Source organism: Aspergillus nidulans, chromosome VIII, assembly GCF_000011425.1.
Source record: "Aspergillus nidulans FGSC A4 chromosome VIII".
NCBI lineage: Eukaryota > Fungi > Ascomycota > Eurotiomycetes > Eurotiales > Aspergillaceae > Aspergillus > Aspergillus nidulans.
Genome location: NC_066264.1, coordinates 795,594 through 813,749, shown reverse-complemented (window position 1 = coordinate 813,749; position 18,156 = coordinate 795,594). Strand labels below are relative to the sequence as shown.

Genomic DNA, 18,156 nt, shown 5'->3' with positions numbered 1-18,156 from the left:
TATAGAACAGTGTTCATGGATATTTTCCACCGCGCGGTCTATGACCAGTGGTGACTGATTTCCAGATACACCGACATCCCGAGGCCATAGATATACATCACACCATGGGTTATCGATCAACAACTACAGGACATCAGGCCATTATGAACTCCCAACAACGGTGTACGGAAGCCACTCCGAGTATTGACTATGGGATCGGTAATCCCTCAGAAAAGCTCTCTTTTCACGGCTTATTGTCCTTTAGTTCGGACTGAATCAAGTTCTAAGATAACAGACCTCCATATCCAACACACCGATTCCGAAATTGCTGTACGATGATGTCCATGAAACTCGTGAAGGGTGTCCTGTACGGAGAAGGGGAACACCATGAGAAGCCCAAGCAAACACATATCATCATCATCGGTGCAGGTCTCACAAGACTCCTGCTTGCGCAGGGGCTGCGAAAGCTGAACGCGCGACTGGAGGCAGAAGGCCAGTCCGCGCCCTTCACATTCAGTATTCATGAGCGCGACGAATCCTCGTTCTACCGCGGCGGTGGGTTCAGTCTGAACATCCACTGGGCGCTGCAGCAACTCTACGACATTTTGCCGGAGGAACTATCCGCACGAATTTTCGAGTGCGTGGGCAATCCGGATGCAATAAAAACAGCCAGATGGGCTCATTTACCTTTCTGAACCTCCAAACTGGAGAGCCCGCGCTCAAAACTACAATTCCTCCCGGGTGGAAGGGGGCGCGCATGTCGCGAGTCAGGTTCCTACAGCTGCTCATGACCAACCTCGATATCCACTACTCGCACCGTCTGTCGCAGATTACGTTTCCCACCGATGATACAGTTCGGGCTCACATTGAAAATGGTGATCAGGAGACGGGATATCTCCTCATCGGCGCAGATGGCACAAATTCCGTCGTGCGCCGGTTTGTGTATGGCGCGGAGAATTCCAAAAACACCCAATTGCCCATACGCATGCTCAATTGCCGCTCTGAATATCCTCTTGAAGAGCTGAAGGCTTGTTTGAGGGTCGATCCGCATCTCTTCCATGCCGGGATCCCGTGCAAGATGGCTATTTTATGTTCGCTTTTCTGGATATGCCGCCGCCGGGGTCGAAGAACGGTAAAGCGGGCGTGTAGCTAACAATCAGCTGGCCCTATGAGCCGGGTACTTGGGCCAGGAAACACCGTCCGATCCGCCACCCGAGCTTCCTGAGCAACTAGCATGGTTGAAGCACATGGCCAAACATTGGGCGAATCCCGTGCATGACCTGATCTACGGTATGCCGGATGATAGCATTGTTCAAGTTATCCGTGTGCAAGAGTGGATGCCGAATGATGCCAATCGGCGTCCGACAGACGGACGAATCACCACGGTGGGAGATGCCGCTCATCTAATGACGTCTTGTAAGTGAATGGCAATCACAAATCTCCTAGGATCTCTATCCTGCATACAGAGGATGGATACTAGTTCGCGGAGAGAATGCCAATCATGGCGTCGTTGATGTGGCCCAGCTACTCGCTCTGTTAGCACCCAGTGGAAACAAACCAACTGATTTGAAGGAGGTTGCGAGCACGTATGAAAAAGAGATGGTCCAGCGATCTCGACCGCCAACGGTCAAGGCCCAAGAGGCTTGCCTGGACGCCAATCACTATTCCAAGATAACTTCTGACAGCCCGTTCCTGTCTTGACGGACGATGTTTGACGAGGAAAGAGGACTTTTGAAATAACCTACATGATATGTGTATCCTGTGTGGACTTTGGACACGTGCAAGGATCTTGCATCTAGCTAAAGAATTAGAATTGTCTTTCTGTATACTTTATGTCTTCCTGAACATTGTATCGGGAAGTGATGTAGTGCGGGTGTAAGGATGTGGATTGTGGATCATCATGGTAACCCATGCTACTTGCACCCTGCCTGTTTCATTTGCAGTTCTATGTTCAGGAACAGGTAATTTCCCGGGGGAGCTTGAGTACTCAGGCCGCAGTTGATATCGAGACCTGGCGTATAATGTGCTAAACTAATTACCTGTAGTCGACTACCGGACGGAGTACTCAGTACCGACAGGGGACTTGTGATACTCCAAGCCCTCCCCGGCTGTCTCTGCGTATTCCCCCACCCACGGCGCCTAGCAAAGGAGTCAGACCCATGGATGCCACCCGATATCCACACAGGTCGGGCCGCGGCGTTTCAATCGCTGATTAGGATTTAGAGGCAAATCGCCAGGCTTTAACGCCGGGCCAACGACAAGCATCAGCAAAAGCCTCGTTGCTGGGGTGTCGTTTTGATTCGGCGATAGGGGGTTTGCCCCATTAGTAGCGCGAGAAATTGAGGTCTTGAACCAGGAACAAAGCACTAAAACGCTTTTAGCATCGGTCTTTAGGGACTTAAGTAGGGGAGGCGTGATTGGCAACGAGAGCACAAGCAAATGCCACGATATAAACCGGTGGTGGGACATTCCCTATCTATATATCTCACACCACCATCTATCATCCCTTTCTCCGTTAATGCTTCGCATATTCAGGTGGAAGACTCTCCCAAAAACAATCACAAAGTCTGTTCGTCCAACATCCACCATGACTGCCGAGCACGATGCTGCCATTCTCCCCAAGCCGGGCGGTCCCTTGGCCGTCGGCAAGCGGGCCACCCCTGAGCCTGGTCCCAACGACGTCCTCATCGAAGTGAAGGCCGTGGCCTTGAACCCCTGTGATTATTACCAGCGGGACTATGGCATGCCACCGGTGCCAATCTACCCTGCGGTCATCGGAGGTGATGCAGCTGGTGTGGTCGCCAAACTCGGCCCGAGTGTCACGGCAGGCTCTGTGCCTGGTCCCGGAAGCCGAGTCATTGCCTTTGCCTCGTCCTTCTACCAGAACGGCTCCCCCGACCACGGAGCCTTCCAAAAATACGCCCTGGCCCAGTCCGAAGCGGTCATCCCCCTTCCAGACAATCTCTCGTTTGAAGAAGGCACCATCTTCCCCCTGGCTGTCTTGACGGCTCTAACGGCTTGGACTACGATCGGTATTCCGCTCGATACTCGGTATACTCCTGCGGACAAGCAAGCGGTCCTAATCTGGGGCGCGTCTAGCAGTGTCGGCTCATTCGCCGTCCAATCAGCCAAGACCCTTGGTTTTACTGTCTACGCTACGGCCAGTCCTAAGCACCATGACCTAGTTAAGAAGCTCGGAGCTGATGCGGTCTTTGATTATAAAGACAGCGACGTTGTCTCCAAGATTGTCGACGCCGTGAAGAAGGATGGTGTATACTTGCACACGGCGCACTGTGTCGTGGATGGCGCCCTGCAGCCTACGTTAGACATTCTAAAGGGAACTAAGGGGGATGCCTTTGCTAAGGTAGCGCATTCGCCTGTTCTCCCCGAAGGCCATCCGACTCTCGATAACACCCAAATTACTTTCAACTTTCCCTCCATGGACAAGGTGGCGCGGAGTAAGCACATCAAGGAGGTCTTCCATGGGTGGCTGCATTCTGGTTTGAAGGATGGAAAAATCGTCCCTAGCCCGAATATCCAAATTGAGGAGGACGGTCTCGATGGAATAAACGCAGCCCTAGACAAGCTCAAGGCTGGAGTCAGTGGTACGAAGATTGTTGTGCCAGTTTAAGGGATCGTCTACCTGGTCCCTCTGCGTACAGGAGCACTTTTATGCAGAATGCAATGGACAAACTTGGTCGTCATTAGCTTGCAGCTAGTATCTAGAATACAGTCAATTCAATAGCTGGATTCCGCACGAAGAAATAATCAACCTATCTCGTTGTACAGTAGGGCTTCTACAATTTGCTTATTGAGTCGATGACCGGCGATATCTACTGTGTGCATAGTTAGCCTTTTGAGATCTCCATCTTGGTGTGCAGATATATCATCATGGTCTCTCTCTCTGTTGTCAATAAAACCTCCGATCATATAGCTTTGGGAGATGTCCGTTCCGGCCCATGCTCCACTGAGCCTTCCCTACGCGATGCTACTGGTGCTAGTGATGCTAGTGATGCTAGTGATGCTATTGATATACGGAATTCATGGTGTCGAAGGCCATGCATAGATGGGATAGAGACGCGACGAAGCAGTTCCATGCCTGGTACTCTATCTGCACCGCGTCTACCCCAAGACCCTCTAAGATCTACAGCGCCGTCGTAGGTAAACAATGGCCTACGCACTGGCGTTAAATACAATCTCAATAACAGACATAGCAGTCCCCGCAGGAGTAACCATCGGCTTGACCGAATAGCGCGAATCCACCCGCTTGACCACGTTGATCCAATCCTTCTCAGATCGCTCGGGCGCATTCACCATCGTCATCATCTGCATTGACTGGATGGTTGATAGACGCTCCAGCCACATGGGCCCAGATTGAGTATTCTCGGGCCCGATAAAATCGGCAATCAGGACCCGGGTGCCGTCTTTGAGAGTTTGCACGAGGTTCTTCAGAATGAGGGCGGCGTATTTGTCTGACCAGTCATGCAAATCGAGCGCAGAAGGTAGACATCGGCGTTAGGGTGCGCATTCGGCTGCAGGATATCCTGCGCTTCGAAGCTAATCCGCGACTTGAGCTCATCCGGAACGCCATCGTGGAAAGACTTGAGGCCCTCAAAGTCTTGGACGACGAATTCCAGGTCCGGGAACGCCTTGGCCAGCTCGATCGATACATGCCCGCGGAGCCACCCACCTGTGCACGCCCGAGTTAGCCTGATCCAAAAAGCGAGACACACAGCGCACAATACTTACGTCAATGACCGTAGCTTCTCCCAGCCCTGCCCAGTCAAACGCCGAGTGCAAGTGGTGGTGCGTCTGGGGATTCCCGGCCGCGCGGCACTTTATGCCCTGGGCAAACCGTCTCTGCCGCCAGCCCTTGTCCTCGCCCTCGCCATCGTTGGCAATAAAATCCCAATAGGTCTTGCCAGGGGCGAATCCAAAGGCACGCCCAATGGCCGAGTCGGCAGGCTCCTCTCTGTCCCCGCAGGTTCTCAGGGTCTCCACCAGCTTCGTATCGGCTTTACAGACCTCATCCAGGTTGAAGGAGACCCAGTCGCGGAGGACCGGGTTGCGCAGGAAGAACCTGGCTCCTTGTGGCGGTGATTCTGCACGGTTTCAATCGCACAAAAGGAACAAGAGGTGATCTGGCACTAAGGGTAATCTTTTGGTCAGCCTGTCCGCTTCAATTCTTCTGGCAGACTCTGGCGTGGGCCGAAATAGTGGGCTGCGGTGAGCTAGTTGGGCTAAAAGAAGGGGAAAGGAACAACGGACGTCTGACTCTTTCTTACCCACGACTTCGGCTTTGTCCGTACTCATTGGGGCCTTCGCCGTGCCCTGCAGCTCCGCTGCTCGATATCAGGATGTCTCGCGTCTGCTCAGGTCCACAAATCTGCCACTCACTGAGCTATTGCCCTCAGTCCGTCTGTCATGTTTGCCGTTTCCCGCCAGCTGTCAGTGTCAAATCTTCCGGATCTAGTCACATAGTACCCAGTGGCCGCTCGTACTTTCATAGGATGAACAACTGCTGTTCACAGGTCGGCTACTTTCACAACTTCAATCTTTATAACACTAAATTTTTTCATAGACTATCCAAATTATTTTACTCTCTGCATTCGTAGATTCCTGTGATAGAATAAACCCACAGCTAGGTATGTTCTTCAGTGCTTTCCTAGCCCTTTTCTAGCCAGGTTTCATAAAAGCAGCTGCAGCACAACCTGATCAGAGGAAGCGTCAAAGGTCTGGTAAATCCTGTATATCAAGCTCTGCAGTCCAGTCTCTGACGAATCATTGTAATATCCGGCGCTACACCCTAAGTACCCAGGGACTTGGGTTTATGTGATGTTTATTAATAGGTCAAGTATTGATGCAAGCCTTATGATTTAAGTCTTTACAGAAGTAATCTTATGCTTAAACTGACCTCACATATTAAATAAGCCCGCAATATTTCAAAGTGGCCTGCTAGCATCAGTAGACTTACACAACAGATTGGGGCGGGTTTTAGGCTTAGCTGATGGGCCCGGGCGTTTCACGGGGTGGTTGCTTGGGAATAAACTACCCATGGGGGCGATAATATCCAGAATCAATAGATTACCTAAAGGCCTAAACCAACCTAATGCTTGGCGGGTGGTGGTAGGTTTAGCAAGTTTACCTTCTACAAACCTACTGGCTGGGGCTCGGTAGGCCTCGCTGGAACTTGTAGTCTCCGCGAGTAGTTCATTCGGCTGGCACATGCCACCTTTCCCTATTTATGACTTTCGACCCTCCTAGCTTCCTGTCTCTTAGCTATTCCTTATTCATACGGCACGCTTAGATAGGAAGATTTATCTCTGTTTACCTATAACGACATCGGCTTGGTCGTAGGATATTCAAAGGTTCATTTAGGGTTTGAAATGTTGTAGCATATAATGGTAACAGTGACAGGAACCTTCCTGGAGACGGAGTATTTGTTCTTATATAGAGTTGTGGTGTGTAAGCATAAAGATAGAGGGTGAGTATCCAGATATCCCGCAAGAATTGGAGAGGTTTAATTAGGGCCTAGTTAGTGGCATTTAGCATTAATATAAACGTTCTTAACACGGTTGAGGAGGTGCAGCCTCCTATTTAGGGCATTTTTTCCTGGATTGGGGATACTCTCACTTACACCTATTAGTGAAGTCTTCCTCCGGTCCATCACCCATCGATATCGGCATGAGCGATCGAATATAAAAGCACACACCCAGAGCCGCCATATACATTGCACACTTTCCGAATACTTGAACGCCAAAGTCCAAGACCGAGAAAGCGGCCATTGATGCTATAATAACACCCAACCATGCGGCAACCATCGATCTTTTTGCCTTCATCCCCGATCAAAGCGAATCCGACCTGTTGTACAAACGGCTGGATCACATAGCTTGTAATTCCCGGACGAATTCTCGGGTCTTGCATGCCCAGCATGGTATTCTCCCATTCTTGTTGGGAGATCCGCACCGAGTAAGTGACCACTTTCACGGCTTTGGCGGGCAGCCTTTAAGGAATAAAAATGTAGCAGAGGGAGGGCTAGCAAGTTTCGCTCCTATCTCAAATTGCCCGCCTCTGCAGCCTGATTATCAGGCCATGTCCACCACGGGTAATAATGATCTGCTCCTCTGCATGCCGCAGGTCTGTGTAGAGGCTTCGAGGAAAGCCGGCATTCTAGGGCCTGCAACCAGTGCATCCTATGAAGATAGGAAGTGCAGTGAATGCTTTTCGCTCGGCCTTCGTCCGCTCTTTGGGAGAGGAATAGTACTCCCGTAAGCTTTGAAATCTAGGATCCTACCCGGTGCAGGGCAATGGAATCTGATTGTTTGTAAGGTGACGTCGCTAGCTCGAATCAGAACCGCCGTATGGCAGGCTTTGCAGAAGCCCTCAGTTCCCCAGGTTCAGCGTGCGCGAAACTGAATGGCCCGCTCTTCGTGTCACGGCGTGAGATTCCAGCTCTGGCCTACATCTCGTTCACTGTGGGCATAGACTTAGCATCGAGCTGCATGGCGTGTCGAATATCTTTTTTCTTGGACAAGATACGATGTAGCTATGCAAAGGGAAACTGTACTCGGCTTTTGGGATAAGGGACGAGGGGCGTATGGCACACCGGGTTGGGGCCCCATACGGTCAGTCGTGCATTTACCGACTGCATTCGCATTATTTCTTGCCGATACCACAAACGAAAGGCAATGCCTCTGAGGGATTCTGAGGGATACCTGATAGAGTATCAATCTGGGTGATGAATTTGTTCCTTAAGGAGTCATTGGCATAGGAGCTCTTCGCACGAAACCCACAAATGCCAGGCAAAAGGACTGGGTGAGATGAAATGGTTTATAACATAACATTTAAGCTACCACCATTGTAATCATAACATCGTTCGTCGAAGTCGTATTACCTGTTCTGGCGAGGGTTGGCTACCACTCAGAGAGATATTGTTGAATTTGACCACTTTATGTTAAACCTGTTCAAGAGAGTCCAATATCCATTTTACTAGCCGGCGCTGTGGTATTAGATAGGTAGTCTAACTGTACCACCGTTACAGCGAGACTCTCACTGAGTTCTTATTCTTCACACCCCTGCTTCCTCTCTAAATCGCTGCCCGTTGATAAATGCACAACGACTGAACAGCTGTTCCCAATGGAGGGCTTTCTCTGCGTCAGTCAAGGTTTCCACGTCAGCTCCAACACCTTCATTACAGCTAGCGGGCGTTGACCCATCGGGCCCACCAAACAGCAGCAATGAGATATGACTTGGCATGTCTCCGGTTGAAAATTTCGAAAGATCATTCAAGAAGGCAGGCGGCCATGGCTGAAGCCGATCACCTACCCCTCCAGAAGTGCCGTGCACGAACTGGATAATTCTTTGACTGAAATCTCGAGCCAGCGCAAGTTGAGCGTCCGAGTTGTCCGCACCAGCCCCTAGGTGGTCATTGTAGAATAGGTAGGGGATATCACTGAGATGCGCTACACCCCACATTGACACACCCATGGAATCAAAGACCGGCGCGTATCGAGTTTCATTGAACTCATATAGCCGCACCCGAGAGGCTTCTACGCCCCCGGCTTCGACGTACTGCCAAGTGAAATCAAGGACTGGGCAAGTGAACCAGATATCGCGGTTCAGCTGTGCTGCGCGATAATACTGCGGTGAAATACGGCCCTCATTCTCTGGCTTAATCATGTGTTTGAAATCCTCCAAGGGATACAGCTGAAGGAGCCTCTCTTTTGTGGGCTCTGAGAGATTGTGCAGCCATAGTCCGAAACTCCCAAGAACCTCATCATCTGTCGCCGTGGTCGGCAGCGCGTACCAGGCGCCATCGTTTGTGACCCAGGAAGCTACTAAGGATATCCCCTTGGCGAATTTCCCTGCGCGCAGCAACTGCGATGGCCTATCTTGAATAAAGTCACCATCGATCGTTGGATAAAAATACCCTTCGCCGAAAGGTGGACGCGCTGCGCGAGATGCAGCAACCGATAAGTTGGTCAGTTGCTCAAAGGGAACATCTCGAAGACACTCCAATGTCTGCGAGTCGTCCTTACGCTGGCATCCTAATTGCTGAGCGATTGCTGCAGTATTGTTCGCAACCAGACCTGGCTTGCTGTTGAAATTCAGCCCTGGACCGCCGGACATCATTCTAGGGCCGTGGGTCAGCACTGAATAGCTTCTGGTCGCGACTCACTTACATTGCTTGTTGAAATGGAACATCTTGGTCCCCGCCAAAGGCCGTTAGCTGCAGGCCAATATCACTAGCTCCCACGCTTTGTCCGATCACAGTCACTGGAAGATAGTCTGTCAGCCTGAATGCAGGAAACGGGTGGTTGAATATACCTCTGTTAGGGTCACCGCCGAATGACTTAATGTTATCACGAATCCCTGATCGCTCGATATTTCAGCCTTCTGATGGTAAAGTGAACACCAAGGTACATACACTCCAAAGCGAGACGCTGATCCCGAAGCCCTGCATTTGTATCCCTTTTGTCAATCAACGCCTTGCTGGTTGCGAAGCCGAATACTACATATCATCAGTAATCGTTCCACAACCTAGGGACAGAGCATCGACGGCTCCTAATGCATGACTTACTGCCCAGGCGGTAGTTTATGCCAACATATATGAGCGGCATCCCATCAGAAACAGCCAACTTTACCAAGCCGTCTGGCTCGTAAAGGATATCGGAAGCTGAGCCTAAAGCATGACCACCTACTGCCCATCAGCTTCGTCAGTGTTTTCATGCTCACAAATACTGGGCCTACCTCCATGGATCCAAACCGCAACTGGGATTTTTGCATCTTTCTGTGTTCCTGCCGGCCTTGCAATTCTCAGGCTCAGACAGTTTTCGCTGATGTTGGTCACTCTACTTGTGAACGGAAGGATATCTCCCGTTCCCTGTGGACACCAGGCACCAGCCCGCGTGGCGTCAATGACAGATCCCTTTGCCGGTCTTGTCGGAACAGGTGCTGCGAATCGTCGCTGGCCCGTAGGCTCCTCTGCGTAGAAAATGTTCTGGAAATGCTCAATGCCAGCAGGGGATAAACTGCCAAGGTAGATAATATCCCGCATGGAGTCCACTACCTTCAGGCTAGCACTTAGAGAAAGGGTATCTAGAAGTCGCTGGTAAAAGATCGCACCGATTGCCAGAAGCACAGCTCCCACGGTCACACTCAAGAGGTTAGCCATAATAGCTGCAAACTTTATTGCCAGAAGTCCAGAGTCTTAGTCCCCAGAACTAGGTATAATTGGGCTTCACGCCGGATGAGTGAGAGGTAAGGGGAAAACTCAGCGTTGATGAGGTGCGGTTGGTTCCCAGCTAATGCTGACGATGCTTACTTATGAATAAGTGCTTTTATTTGTCACAGCAACGTTGACGCCTCATGGTTTGTTTCCTTTGTCTTGAGAACCCACTAAGAATATTACTTTCGACTATCACAGCCTACTAGTTAATCAGGATAGTGCTTACATCAGTCTCAAAGCAAAATCAAGAGTTTGGGAGTCGTCGACGATCAATCCGGTTCATCCGGGGCGGCTTATGCGGCAGCTGCCGTTATATCTTTACCACACACCAGCACACGCCACAAGGATGATTACGTGCCTAATCACTCTTAACGAAGACCGGTGACTGTATACCAGATACGGAAGTATTGTATATCCTGGGCCCTCCCACCCAAGCAGTTTAGTGCTGAAAACTACCATGATATTTTGCCGATCAGTTAGAAGCTAAGCAGTTGAACGATCTTACTCCAGTCTTACTCCACGCCAGAGAGTGACAAAGACACAAGAATATTCATTGTGTTTACGGAGGCTCACTGATCCGCAGCGAACTTCATCTTGTACAATAATGCCAGTATAACCTCAGTCTGCACGTGGATCACTCTCTTCCGTGCTTCAGCCTGGATACCTACTTCAAACAATAATCCTCCAAGCTGGCTCTGACTAGCACAGTCAGAGTCTGATCCTTGCCAACGCAGGGCCGTCTAGGCTTGCTCCGAAGCTCTCTGAGCTTATAGAATCCGCTTGAAGCACTGAAGCCGCTGAGGTGCGTCCTGCCGTCATTCGTCGGCTGAGAATATGTGCCAGCATAAGTGCAGCTCTTTTAATCATCTACTGCGACAAATGCTAACCAGGGAAGCACTGGCAGCGAGGAGGCATTGTGTTAACAATATCACTGCAGCGTCAACCAGGCCGTTAATCAGACGTTTAACGGATCTGTTACCTTATATATCCCTCTCAAGACATCCATTGTCAATGACATCAAGTATGAAGGAGATATCGACTGGGTCAAGTGGATTCTGATTAACTTTAATGATAATTATGGCAGTTCGTCACACAACTTGACTGTGCTGTATGCATCTCTAAGGAATGTTTCGGTGATCCACACCCGTTATAGTTGTATAACAGCGGATACGTCATTGTTTTCATCTATTTTCGCCTTAGGTAGTCTTCCTACAGTGCACCTAGCCAGGGATGTCGCAAGAGGTCCTCAGCAGAAGCCCGCTCAGTGGGGTTAATCCTCATCGCCGCGCGCAGCCAGGAGGCGAACTCGTCCCTAACTTCTTTATCCAGACCAGGCATGAAGCTATCCGAGGACAGCTGTGGCCTCTGCGTTGCAAGTCCGCCCTTAACTCGTCCCTCATCGTCAAGATCTCCCTCACCAGTTCCTGGTCCCCCTTTTTCAAAAATTCATCAGGAAAGGGCCCAAACAAATTCACAATCTCCGCCAGGTGTTCTTTGACCTCATAATGCCCACCTGGGGAAACTGCACCGCTGAACATGCGGACTGCGCAATACAGTTCAAGCACGACGGCGTAGAAGTTCCAAAAGTCGGCGCTTGCGTTCCAGGGGCGTGGATAAGGACCTCGGGCGCTCGCAGGGCCACGGGTTGGATGTTCTCGCTGAGGTGGGGGTCAGTCCAGCTAGAGACGCCCCAGTCGCCTAAGGCAATGTCAATCTCCGACACGCGTGCTTTGTCGTCTTCATTGAAGTAGTACCGCCGGAGGGGGGTTGATGGGATTACTGTGTATCGTTCCTCGGAGCGATTCTGCTGGGGGACTGGGGCGTCAGCTAGGTATCTGGATTCTATCAGTGAGTAATCGCGAAACTTCACGAAGATTCTGTCCGGTTTAATATCTGTCATGGGCGTTAGTATGACCGTCAATTCGTGGCCAGTTTGGAAGTGTGGGAGGTACCCGTATGGACGACATTATGATCATGTGCGAAATAAAGCACCAACAGGAGCTGTATGGTGAATCTCCGCATCACCAAAGTTGGGATCCTGCTTTCGATGAACCAAGCCCCAAAGCTCGTCAATATCTCGCCCATAATCTCAAAGACGAGACAGACGTGCGTGCCGTTGGGCCCGGAATGCTCAAAGTCGTCCAGCAGATGGCAGACATGGTAGTAACCTAGCTGCTCACGGTCTCCTTTCCGAAGATGGCGCAAAATCTCACGCTCAAAGATGGGCTCTTGCGTTCCATCATAGCAGTCTGCACTGAGCACTTTGAGGGCGTGGAACTCGTGCTCGGCGCCGGGTCTGCTTGTGTTAGCTCAGTGATTCTTTCTCTCCGCTGAACCTCTTACAGCGACGGCTTCAGGTCTCTGACCAGCCAGACTGTTGAATAGACACCGTATCCGATTTTGTTAAGGACTTTGTATCTGTCTTTGAATTCGTCGCCTATTTATACGGGGTGAAAGCCGTCCGGTCGGTACGCCTTGAAGCCTTCTTCTATATCGTCTAAGTCGTGCATCTGGCCAGGTTGCTAATGATGAAATTGGTTAGCAAAGGCGAACCTGGCCTGTTTTCTGTTGATACAGCAGGGGGAGCGGGCGCTCCTGGGTACCCCTTAAACGGATAAGCGGTGTCTGAAGTTGACTGTATCAAATTACTGCACTGTACGAATCCTGGGGCTGCGGCTAGCTTTGGCCTTCATTCTTCGCTGGCGAATCGTTGGAGACAATACCTGAAGCAAGATTGAAAGGTATAGACAGGTGGGGTAGCGGTAGTAGATCACTCCAAACGATGTTACTCTCTGTCACGAGGCGTGAATTTGCGGGCGTCGAGGGTTATTAAACACTTGTTCTAGTAGGTGAGCATGCCGCGCTGGAGCCGCGCGACCTGGGTAACCAAGGGGAGCTTGGGTGAGCTGGTGGGTGAGCTGGTAGATGAAACCGTGGCGGGGTGAGCGTCGCGTGATCCTCAGCCCTAATTCCACGATAACTGGGTAGCCAAGGTGATCAGCCGAGGCACCGTTTCAGCCTTTGCGCTGGACTAGATAGGAGTTCCTACTGAGTGCCATAAAGAATGACTTATTATTTAATTATTGGCTGTTTCGTTGAGGGATTTTTATCAAGAAAAGTAATCAGACCTTTTCTGCCTTTTTAATATTTTGGGAACATGCTGGAAGAACGATTATAAGGTTCATGTTGAGAGTTACAAAATGGAGTTATAACATGCGCTCTTATAGCCATAGTTGCAGATTGTTTGCCCTCCAAAAGTTTAGGGGAGCAGAATATGCCCAGGTCGCGACTGTCGAGTGCTGGATTTCTTTAGGACGTTTATCCTATTCCTGTTGTGTATGTCTTTCTGTGAAATACGTTCAAATACACTATCAAATATCGTTTTCTCAAGGGAGTTGGCATCATAGCATAAATGCGGAATCTGGAGTCCCATAGATCACACGCGACGGCAGGCGCAGGCCAAGTTGCAGCCCTGTCATAGGCCGACGTCGTTAGCAACTTATATGGCCAGTTACAACACTATTGGTGCTATTGAGGGGGTCGGAAATTGTACAAGATGACTCCTGCAGCAACTAACCCAGAAATGGAGATGAATGAATGCGGCTGAGCAACTGCAGACAAGCAGACAAATTGAGGGGTTGGGGTAACTCATGTCTCCCCCATTCGCTGACCTTACCATCTTGACCAAATAATAAGCCTCAACCCAAGTAATCATTCTATATTACAATGGTCCTTGAGCTTAAGGATTCCTCCGACGACAAATTGTCTGCTCTCTGGCAAGCTGCTTGCATCGGTTATGCGAATGAGACTGGAAAACCACTTGGAGATGTCGCTCTCGCTGGGGTGCAGGGGCCCGAGGATCTTTCGCGGCACTTGGACGCTGAAAAGGACAATTTCGAAGGCTTTCGGGCGAAGAGACGCCCGCTCTTGCATGCGATGCAGGCTGTGATAGCCCCCTTCGAACCTGGGCTAGTCTCATCGCCGTTACCCAGTTCCCGCCAGCTTCAACGATCATGGGCGCAATGGTATTTCTCATTCAAGGAACGAAAAAGGTGAGAAGCATTCAACATGATAACAGGCTTGTTTCAGATGGTGCCGCTTGCCTCCAGAAACGGCGCGAGACAGGCTATCTGGGTGAAGGAATGGAAGGACAAACTCGCAGAGAAGTGGCGGACTAAGGATTTTGAGTATGAGGGGGGATATGCAGCCTGGTGTATGCGAGTCCTGCCGGAGCCGCAGAGAACGCGGTGGGCAGGATTTCCAGTCTTAACGCGGCGTACGTAATCTCTCTTTTAGTCCTACACACAGTTATAGCAAGCGACGGTAGCTGTTTGGGCTGTTTTAGGACGACCTTTCTGGAGGTGAAAGTTGTTGCCTACTTTTTTTGTCTCAATGGTCGATTGTTTAGCCTCAGGACCAGCTCTTTTGGAAGAGGTCATCAGAGGTAAAAATGTGAGAGGCACCTGATTTCAAGATTTCTCAATGCTGAAGCAGAGCGTTTTTGTTTCAGTCTAGTCTTTCATTCTGGGTTCTCTGTATTGATATCTGAATTACACACTGCAGATCTAAAATAGCGTCTCCTATAATGATGTGGAGTAGTAACAGTGCTTAAGGTAACTAAACATTTGTCTACGCATTACCTAAAATATGAGCCCTTGTTCTGTGGAGCTGGATTCTGGTACAACGCATGATCAAAGGTTCCGCCAGGATTAGGGCTTGCCTAGCGATGCAATGATTGGAGGATTTATTTATATTCAACTACCCTCCTAATTTGGTGGATACGGCTTGAATCTCGATTAGCCCCGTCCTCAATACGTCCTCTACACTATCTCCGAGACTGAATTATCTCACGCGTGACAACTCAAGGATTAGGAACTAAGGCTGTTAATATAAATCACTTGCTATTTGTAACTTCAGCGAGCCTTGTGATCTCCTTCAGAGCATGAGTCAGATGAGAGAACTCCCAGAGAAGGGTCTCCACCCATAAACCGACTGGCAAGATCTTAGGTTCGTCGACTATTGGCGGGTGAATTCAAGGATTCAGACAGAAGGCAGTTGAGTTACGATATATAAGTGTTTGTTAGCTGTTGCGTAGCGACGATTGCAGGCACGACAGTCCCATTCCATATACAGCCAAGGCCAGTCCATTATATCTATAACGCCGTTTCTCTACCTTTTCTTTACCCTACCCTCAGGCGCCAAATCACCCTTCCATTGAACAAGGGAGATAAACAAAACGGTTAAATCCGGTCCTCTATTGTTCTCCTGGGCCCCATCATCGCGGAGCCCATATTCAGGTCCGCACTATCCTCTGTATGCACAATCACCTCGGTCGTCTGCACAATTCCCAAATTCAGGGGAATCTGCCTCCGGTCGCGTGCCAGGTTCTCTTCACTGCCGTCCTCCGATGCTGACAGTGACGGATACTTTGCGTGTATCTGCACGCGGTATTTGTCCTCCTCCTGGTCGTGGAGATTTGGGCTGAGCGCGCTGAGGGCGTGGCTGTTTAGGCCGTAGGCCTCGCCAGTGTGTTTGTGGGATCGGCCGTAACTACGGCTGCTTTGACCGCGCGTGCTGCCGATAATGCTCTTTACGAGAGGTTTGATTGTTGGAAAGGAAGCGGCGATGATGCCGACGGCTAACTCGACGCTGGATGAGATCAAGTCGATTAGTTCCTGCAGACGGATGGGAAGTTAGACTGGTAGCAGGGTTGCATACTAGTTCCATATATGGTAGGTGTATTCACTGAAGTTTCAGGGGTCAGTCGATTGCTGGTAAGGCAGGTGATAGAGAACATACCGGTACGCCTCTTTATCGAAGAAATAGCGAGTTTGGAAAACCGTTTTTACAATAGCGGCAGCGCACGCACTGAGATGTCAGTTTTTGCTGCTGGCCAAGTCAACGGATGCTGCTTACAAGTAACCCAAACCCAGGATGCCCATTAGCGACATCTTGGACCGCTTGTTCACCTGGACGTTGTAGAACATGAAGATAGGGAGGGTGGCATAGAGGAAATCTGTGATAATATTGATGGCTACTCACTGTATCAGAACATTCACCAGAACTAAGCATGACGGACTGGCTGGTGTCTGGAACTTACAGGCGTTAGATCGGCCGATGCCCAGAAACACTGGGAGTGTAAAACATTTTGTTGATTCTTTTGCTCGCAGTTCAGAATCCCACGCTGCCTGGATGTGGACGCATTATAAGATCAATGTGCATAGAGAAGCGATGGTAAAACAGACCAGAAAACCAACCGAGCCAATGTTAAACCACTTTAACCACTTATTCTGAGCTGTGAACCGGAGAAGGAAGAGGCCTACAGATATCTTGGCCAAACTGATCCCCAGGGCAACAACAAGAGAGCGCCACCATATCCACTGGGTGAGCTTGCCCCGGTGGTCTTGCTTTTCGATCGCCGCGAGATATTGGCCCATACCCACTTTGCTCTCGCCGACAAGACAGGCCATGAAGCCAATGCAGCAGACCTAATACAGTGAGCAAGGACTTCTTTCCACAGTAGCTGCACCTACCCCACAGACAACCATAATGCCATCCTCAGCATGGAATCGGCGGAGGATAAAGGCCCGGACGTAGCATCGTAATGCCACCATTACGAGCGAAAGTCCCGTTAAAACACCTGTGATTGCCAGGATCTTTGGAGCTTGCGATGAATAGTCTATCTTCCCGTCGGTGGAAGTCTATGGCTTCTGCGTTAACTGCGACGCCATTGTCACCGCATGCCATTAGACCAAACCGTCAGTTAGGAAACAGGCAGTGAGACCAAGAAAGGGAAGCAGAAGGGAGTATAGGAAAGTATATGAAGATCTTCCGAGAGCTCTGTTGCTTAGCTTTAACGTTAACCAATGGGTCAGCCCAAGGAGAGACAAGGAAACCAATGTAGAAACGCCTTTCAGGGCGGACATGGGCCTTGTTCTCGTGTAAATAATTCTGGGAACTACTACTCTATTTGCGACCAGTCTCAACGAGATGAGGCCAAGTTTTATTCCTTTGCACTCGGTGCCAACGCGGCCTATCAATGAGAGCGGTTCACCCTGGACAGCTATGAGGATAGTAATTAAGCTTTTTCAAAAAGGTAGCATTGCGAGGATAGCAGGTTGCAAGTTCTCGAGCTGTCCAGGGCCCGTCAACAAAAGACACGGGGCATATCGATGGCGACGAAACCGGCCACCCAGCGACCTTACCACCCCTGATCCTGATTCTGCGTACAAGAAATGAAACGGCACACGCGAAGAATACTCAGTCTGTATATTGAGTTAGCCGCCGTGCGTGCCGTCCCAGACCAATATCATCCTTGTTCCTGAGGCAGGACGGCAAGAGGAGCAACGGCACAGAAAAGACGCAAGGGCGACGACCAGGGAGTTGGATTGCACCCCGGTAGTCTAGAAGCCAAGCCGAACAGCATGATTAGCTGCGAAGTAACGTCTTTTTCTGTAGCTGCTCTCTGGAATCCAGGACAAGGCTATTGTCGTGATTTGGAGATTCCGTGCCCTGTCAGGACTAGATCCCACAATCAGCAGGGGAGGCTAAAGCCGTGATTCGCACAACAAATGAATGGGCCTGGTCTGTGCCAGGATTAACAGAGTACATGGACAGTACCTTATGATTCTGGACCTGTCGTTGGTCCGGGTATACCCCGGCATGGCCGTGCAAGGAAGCAGTCTTGGGGACCAGAATTGAGCACCGATTTCTCCCCAGAAGAACGGAGATTTCCGGTCTGGAGTATCCATTGGAAAGAAATTGCTCGTTCTCTATACAAGTACACGAAGGAAGGAATCGTTAATATCCAGCCCGTGTTATCTTAGTCGGCCTGCGGAACAGCCCCGAGGAAAAGCAGTAGGACTAGATTAGGGCTGGCAGCGCTCGCAGGGCTCAGGCAAGCCCGCGTCCAGAGCAGAGTGAAACGGCGGCTGGTCCTTCTTTGCTCA

The 18,156-nt window shown here is 50.3% G+C and overlaps 7 protein-coding genes across 7 annotated transcripts, besides 1 other annotated feature; 3 read left to right on the top strand and 4 right to left on the bottom strand.

Moving 5' to 3' along the window:
- Window positions 1-18,156: part of a sequence feature (contig 1.18 602..175793(-1)) that runs on past both edges of the window.
- ANIA_01311 (FAD-dependent oxidoreductase) lies at window positions 318-1,680 on the top strand (the record flags this gene model as incomplete). The annotated part of the gene is made up of 4 exons (XM_653823.1): window positions 318-616; window positions 649-1,111; window positions 1,170-1,395; window positions 1,460-1,680. 4 exons carry the CDS (start codon window positions 318-320, stop codon window positions 1,678-1,680), a joined length of 1,209 nt encoding a protein of 402 aa, XP_658915.1.
- ANIA_01312 (zinc-binding alcohol dehydrogenase family protein) lies at window positions 2,567-3,610 on the top strand (the record flags this gene model as incomplete). Its single annotated transcript, XM_653824.1, has 1 exon — window positions 2,567-3,610. One exon carries the CDS (start codon window positions 2,567-2,569, stop codon window positions 3,608-3,610), a length of 1,044 nt encoding a protein of 347 aa, XP_658916.1.
- ANIA_01313 (uncharacterized protein) lies at window positions 4,153-5,292 on the bottom strand (the record flags this gene model as incomplete). The annotated part of the gene is made up of 4 exons (XM_653825.1): window positions 4,153-4,403; window positions 4,457-4,669; window positions 4,713-5,081; window positions 5,265-5,292. 4 exons carry the CDS (start codon window positions 5,290-5,292, stop codon window positions 4,153-4,155), a joined length of 861 nt encoding a protein of 286 aa, XP_658917.1.
- On the bottom strand, window positions 8,047-10,153 carry ANIA_01314 (uncharacterized protein; the record flags this gene model as incomplete). The annotated part of the gene is made up of 5 exons (XM_653826.1): window positions 8,047-9,112; window positions 9,162-9,255; window positions 9,407-9,490; window positions 9,560-9,676; window positions 9,730-10,153. The coding sequence occupies 5 exons, from the start codon at window positions 10,151-10,153 to the stop codon at window positions 8,047-8,049; spliced, it is 1,785 nt and encodes a 594-aa protein (XP_658918.1).
- On the bottom strand, window positions 11,417-12,174 carry ANIA_01315 (protein srpkC; the record flags this gene model as incomplete). Its single annotated transcript, XM_653827.1, has 3 exons — window positions 11,417-11,640; window positions 11,762-12,022; window positions 12,123-12,174. The coding sequence occupies 3 exons, from the start codon at window positions 12,172-12,174 to the stop codon at window positions 11,417-11,419; spliced, it is 537 nt and encodes a 178-aa protein (XP_658919.1).
- ANIA_01316 (uncharacterized protein) lies at window positions 13,934-14,819 on the top strand (the record flags this gene model as incomplete). The annotated part of the gene is made up of 3 exons (XM_653828.1): window positions 13,934-14,259; window positions 14,317-14,483; window positions 14,782-14,819. The coding sequence occupies 3 exons, from the start codon at window positions 13,934-13,936 to the stop codon at window positions 14,817-14,819; spliced, it is 531 nt and encodes a 176-aa protein (XP_658920.1).
- Window positions 15,448-16,821, bottom strand: ANIA_01317 (uncharacterized protein; the record flags this gene model as incomplete). The annotated part of the gene is made up of 6 exons (XM_653829.1): window positions 15,448-15,856; window positions 16,007-16,075; window positions 16,124-16,223; window positions 16,308-16,395; window positions 16,465-16,695; window positions 16,741-16,821. The coding sequence occupies 6 exons, from the start codon at window positions 16,819-16,821 to the stop codon at window positions 15,448-15,450; spliced, it is 978 nt and encodes a 325-aa protein (XP_658921.1).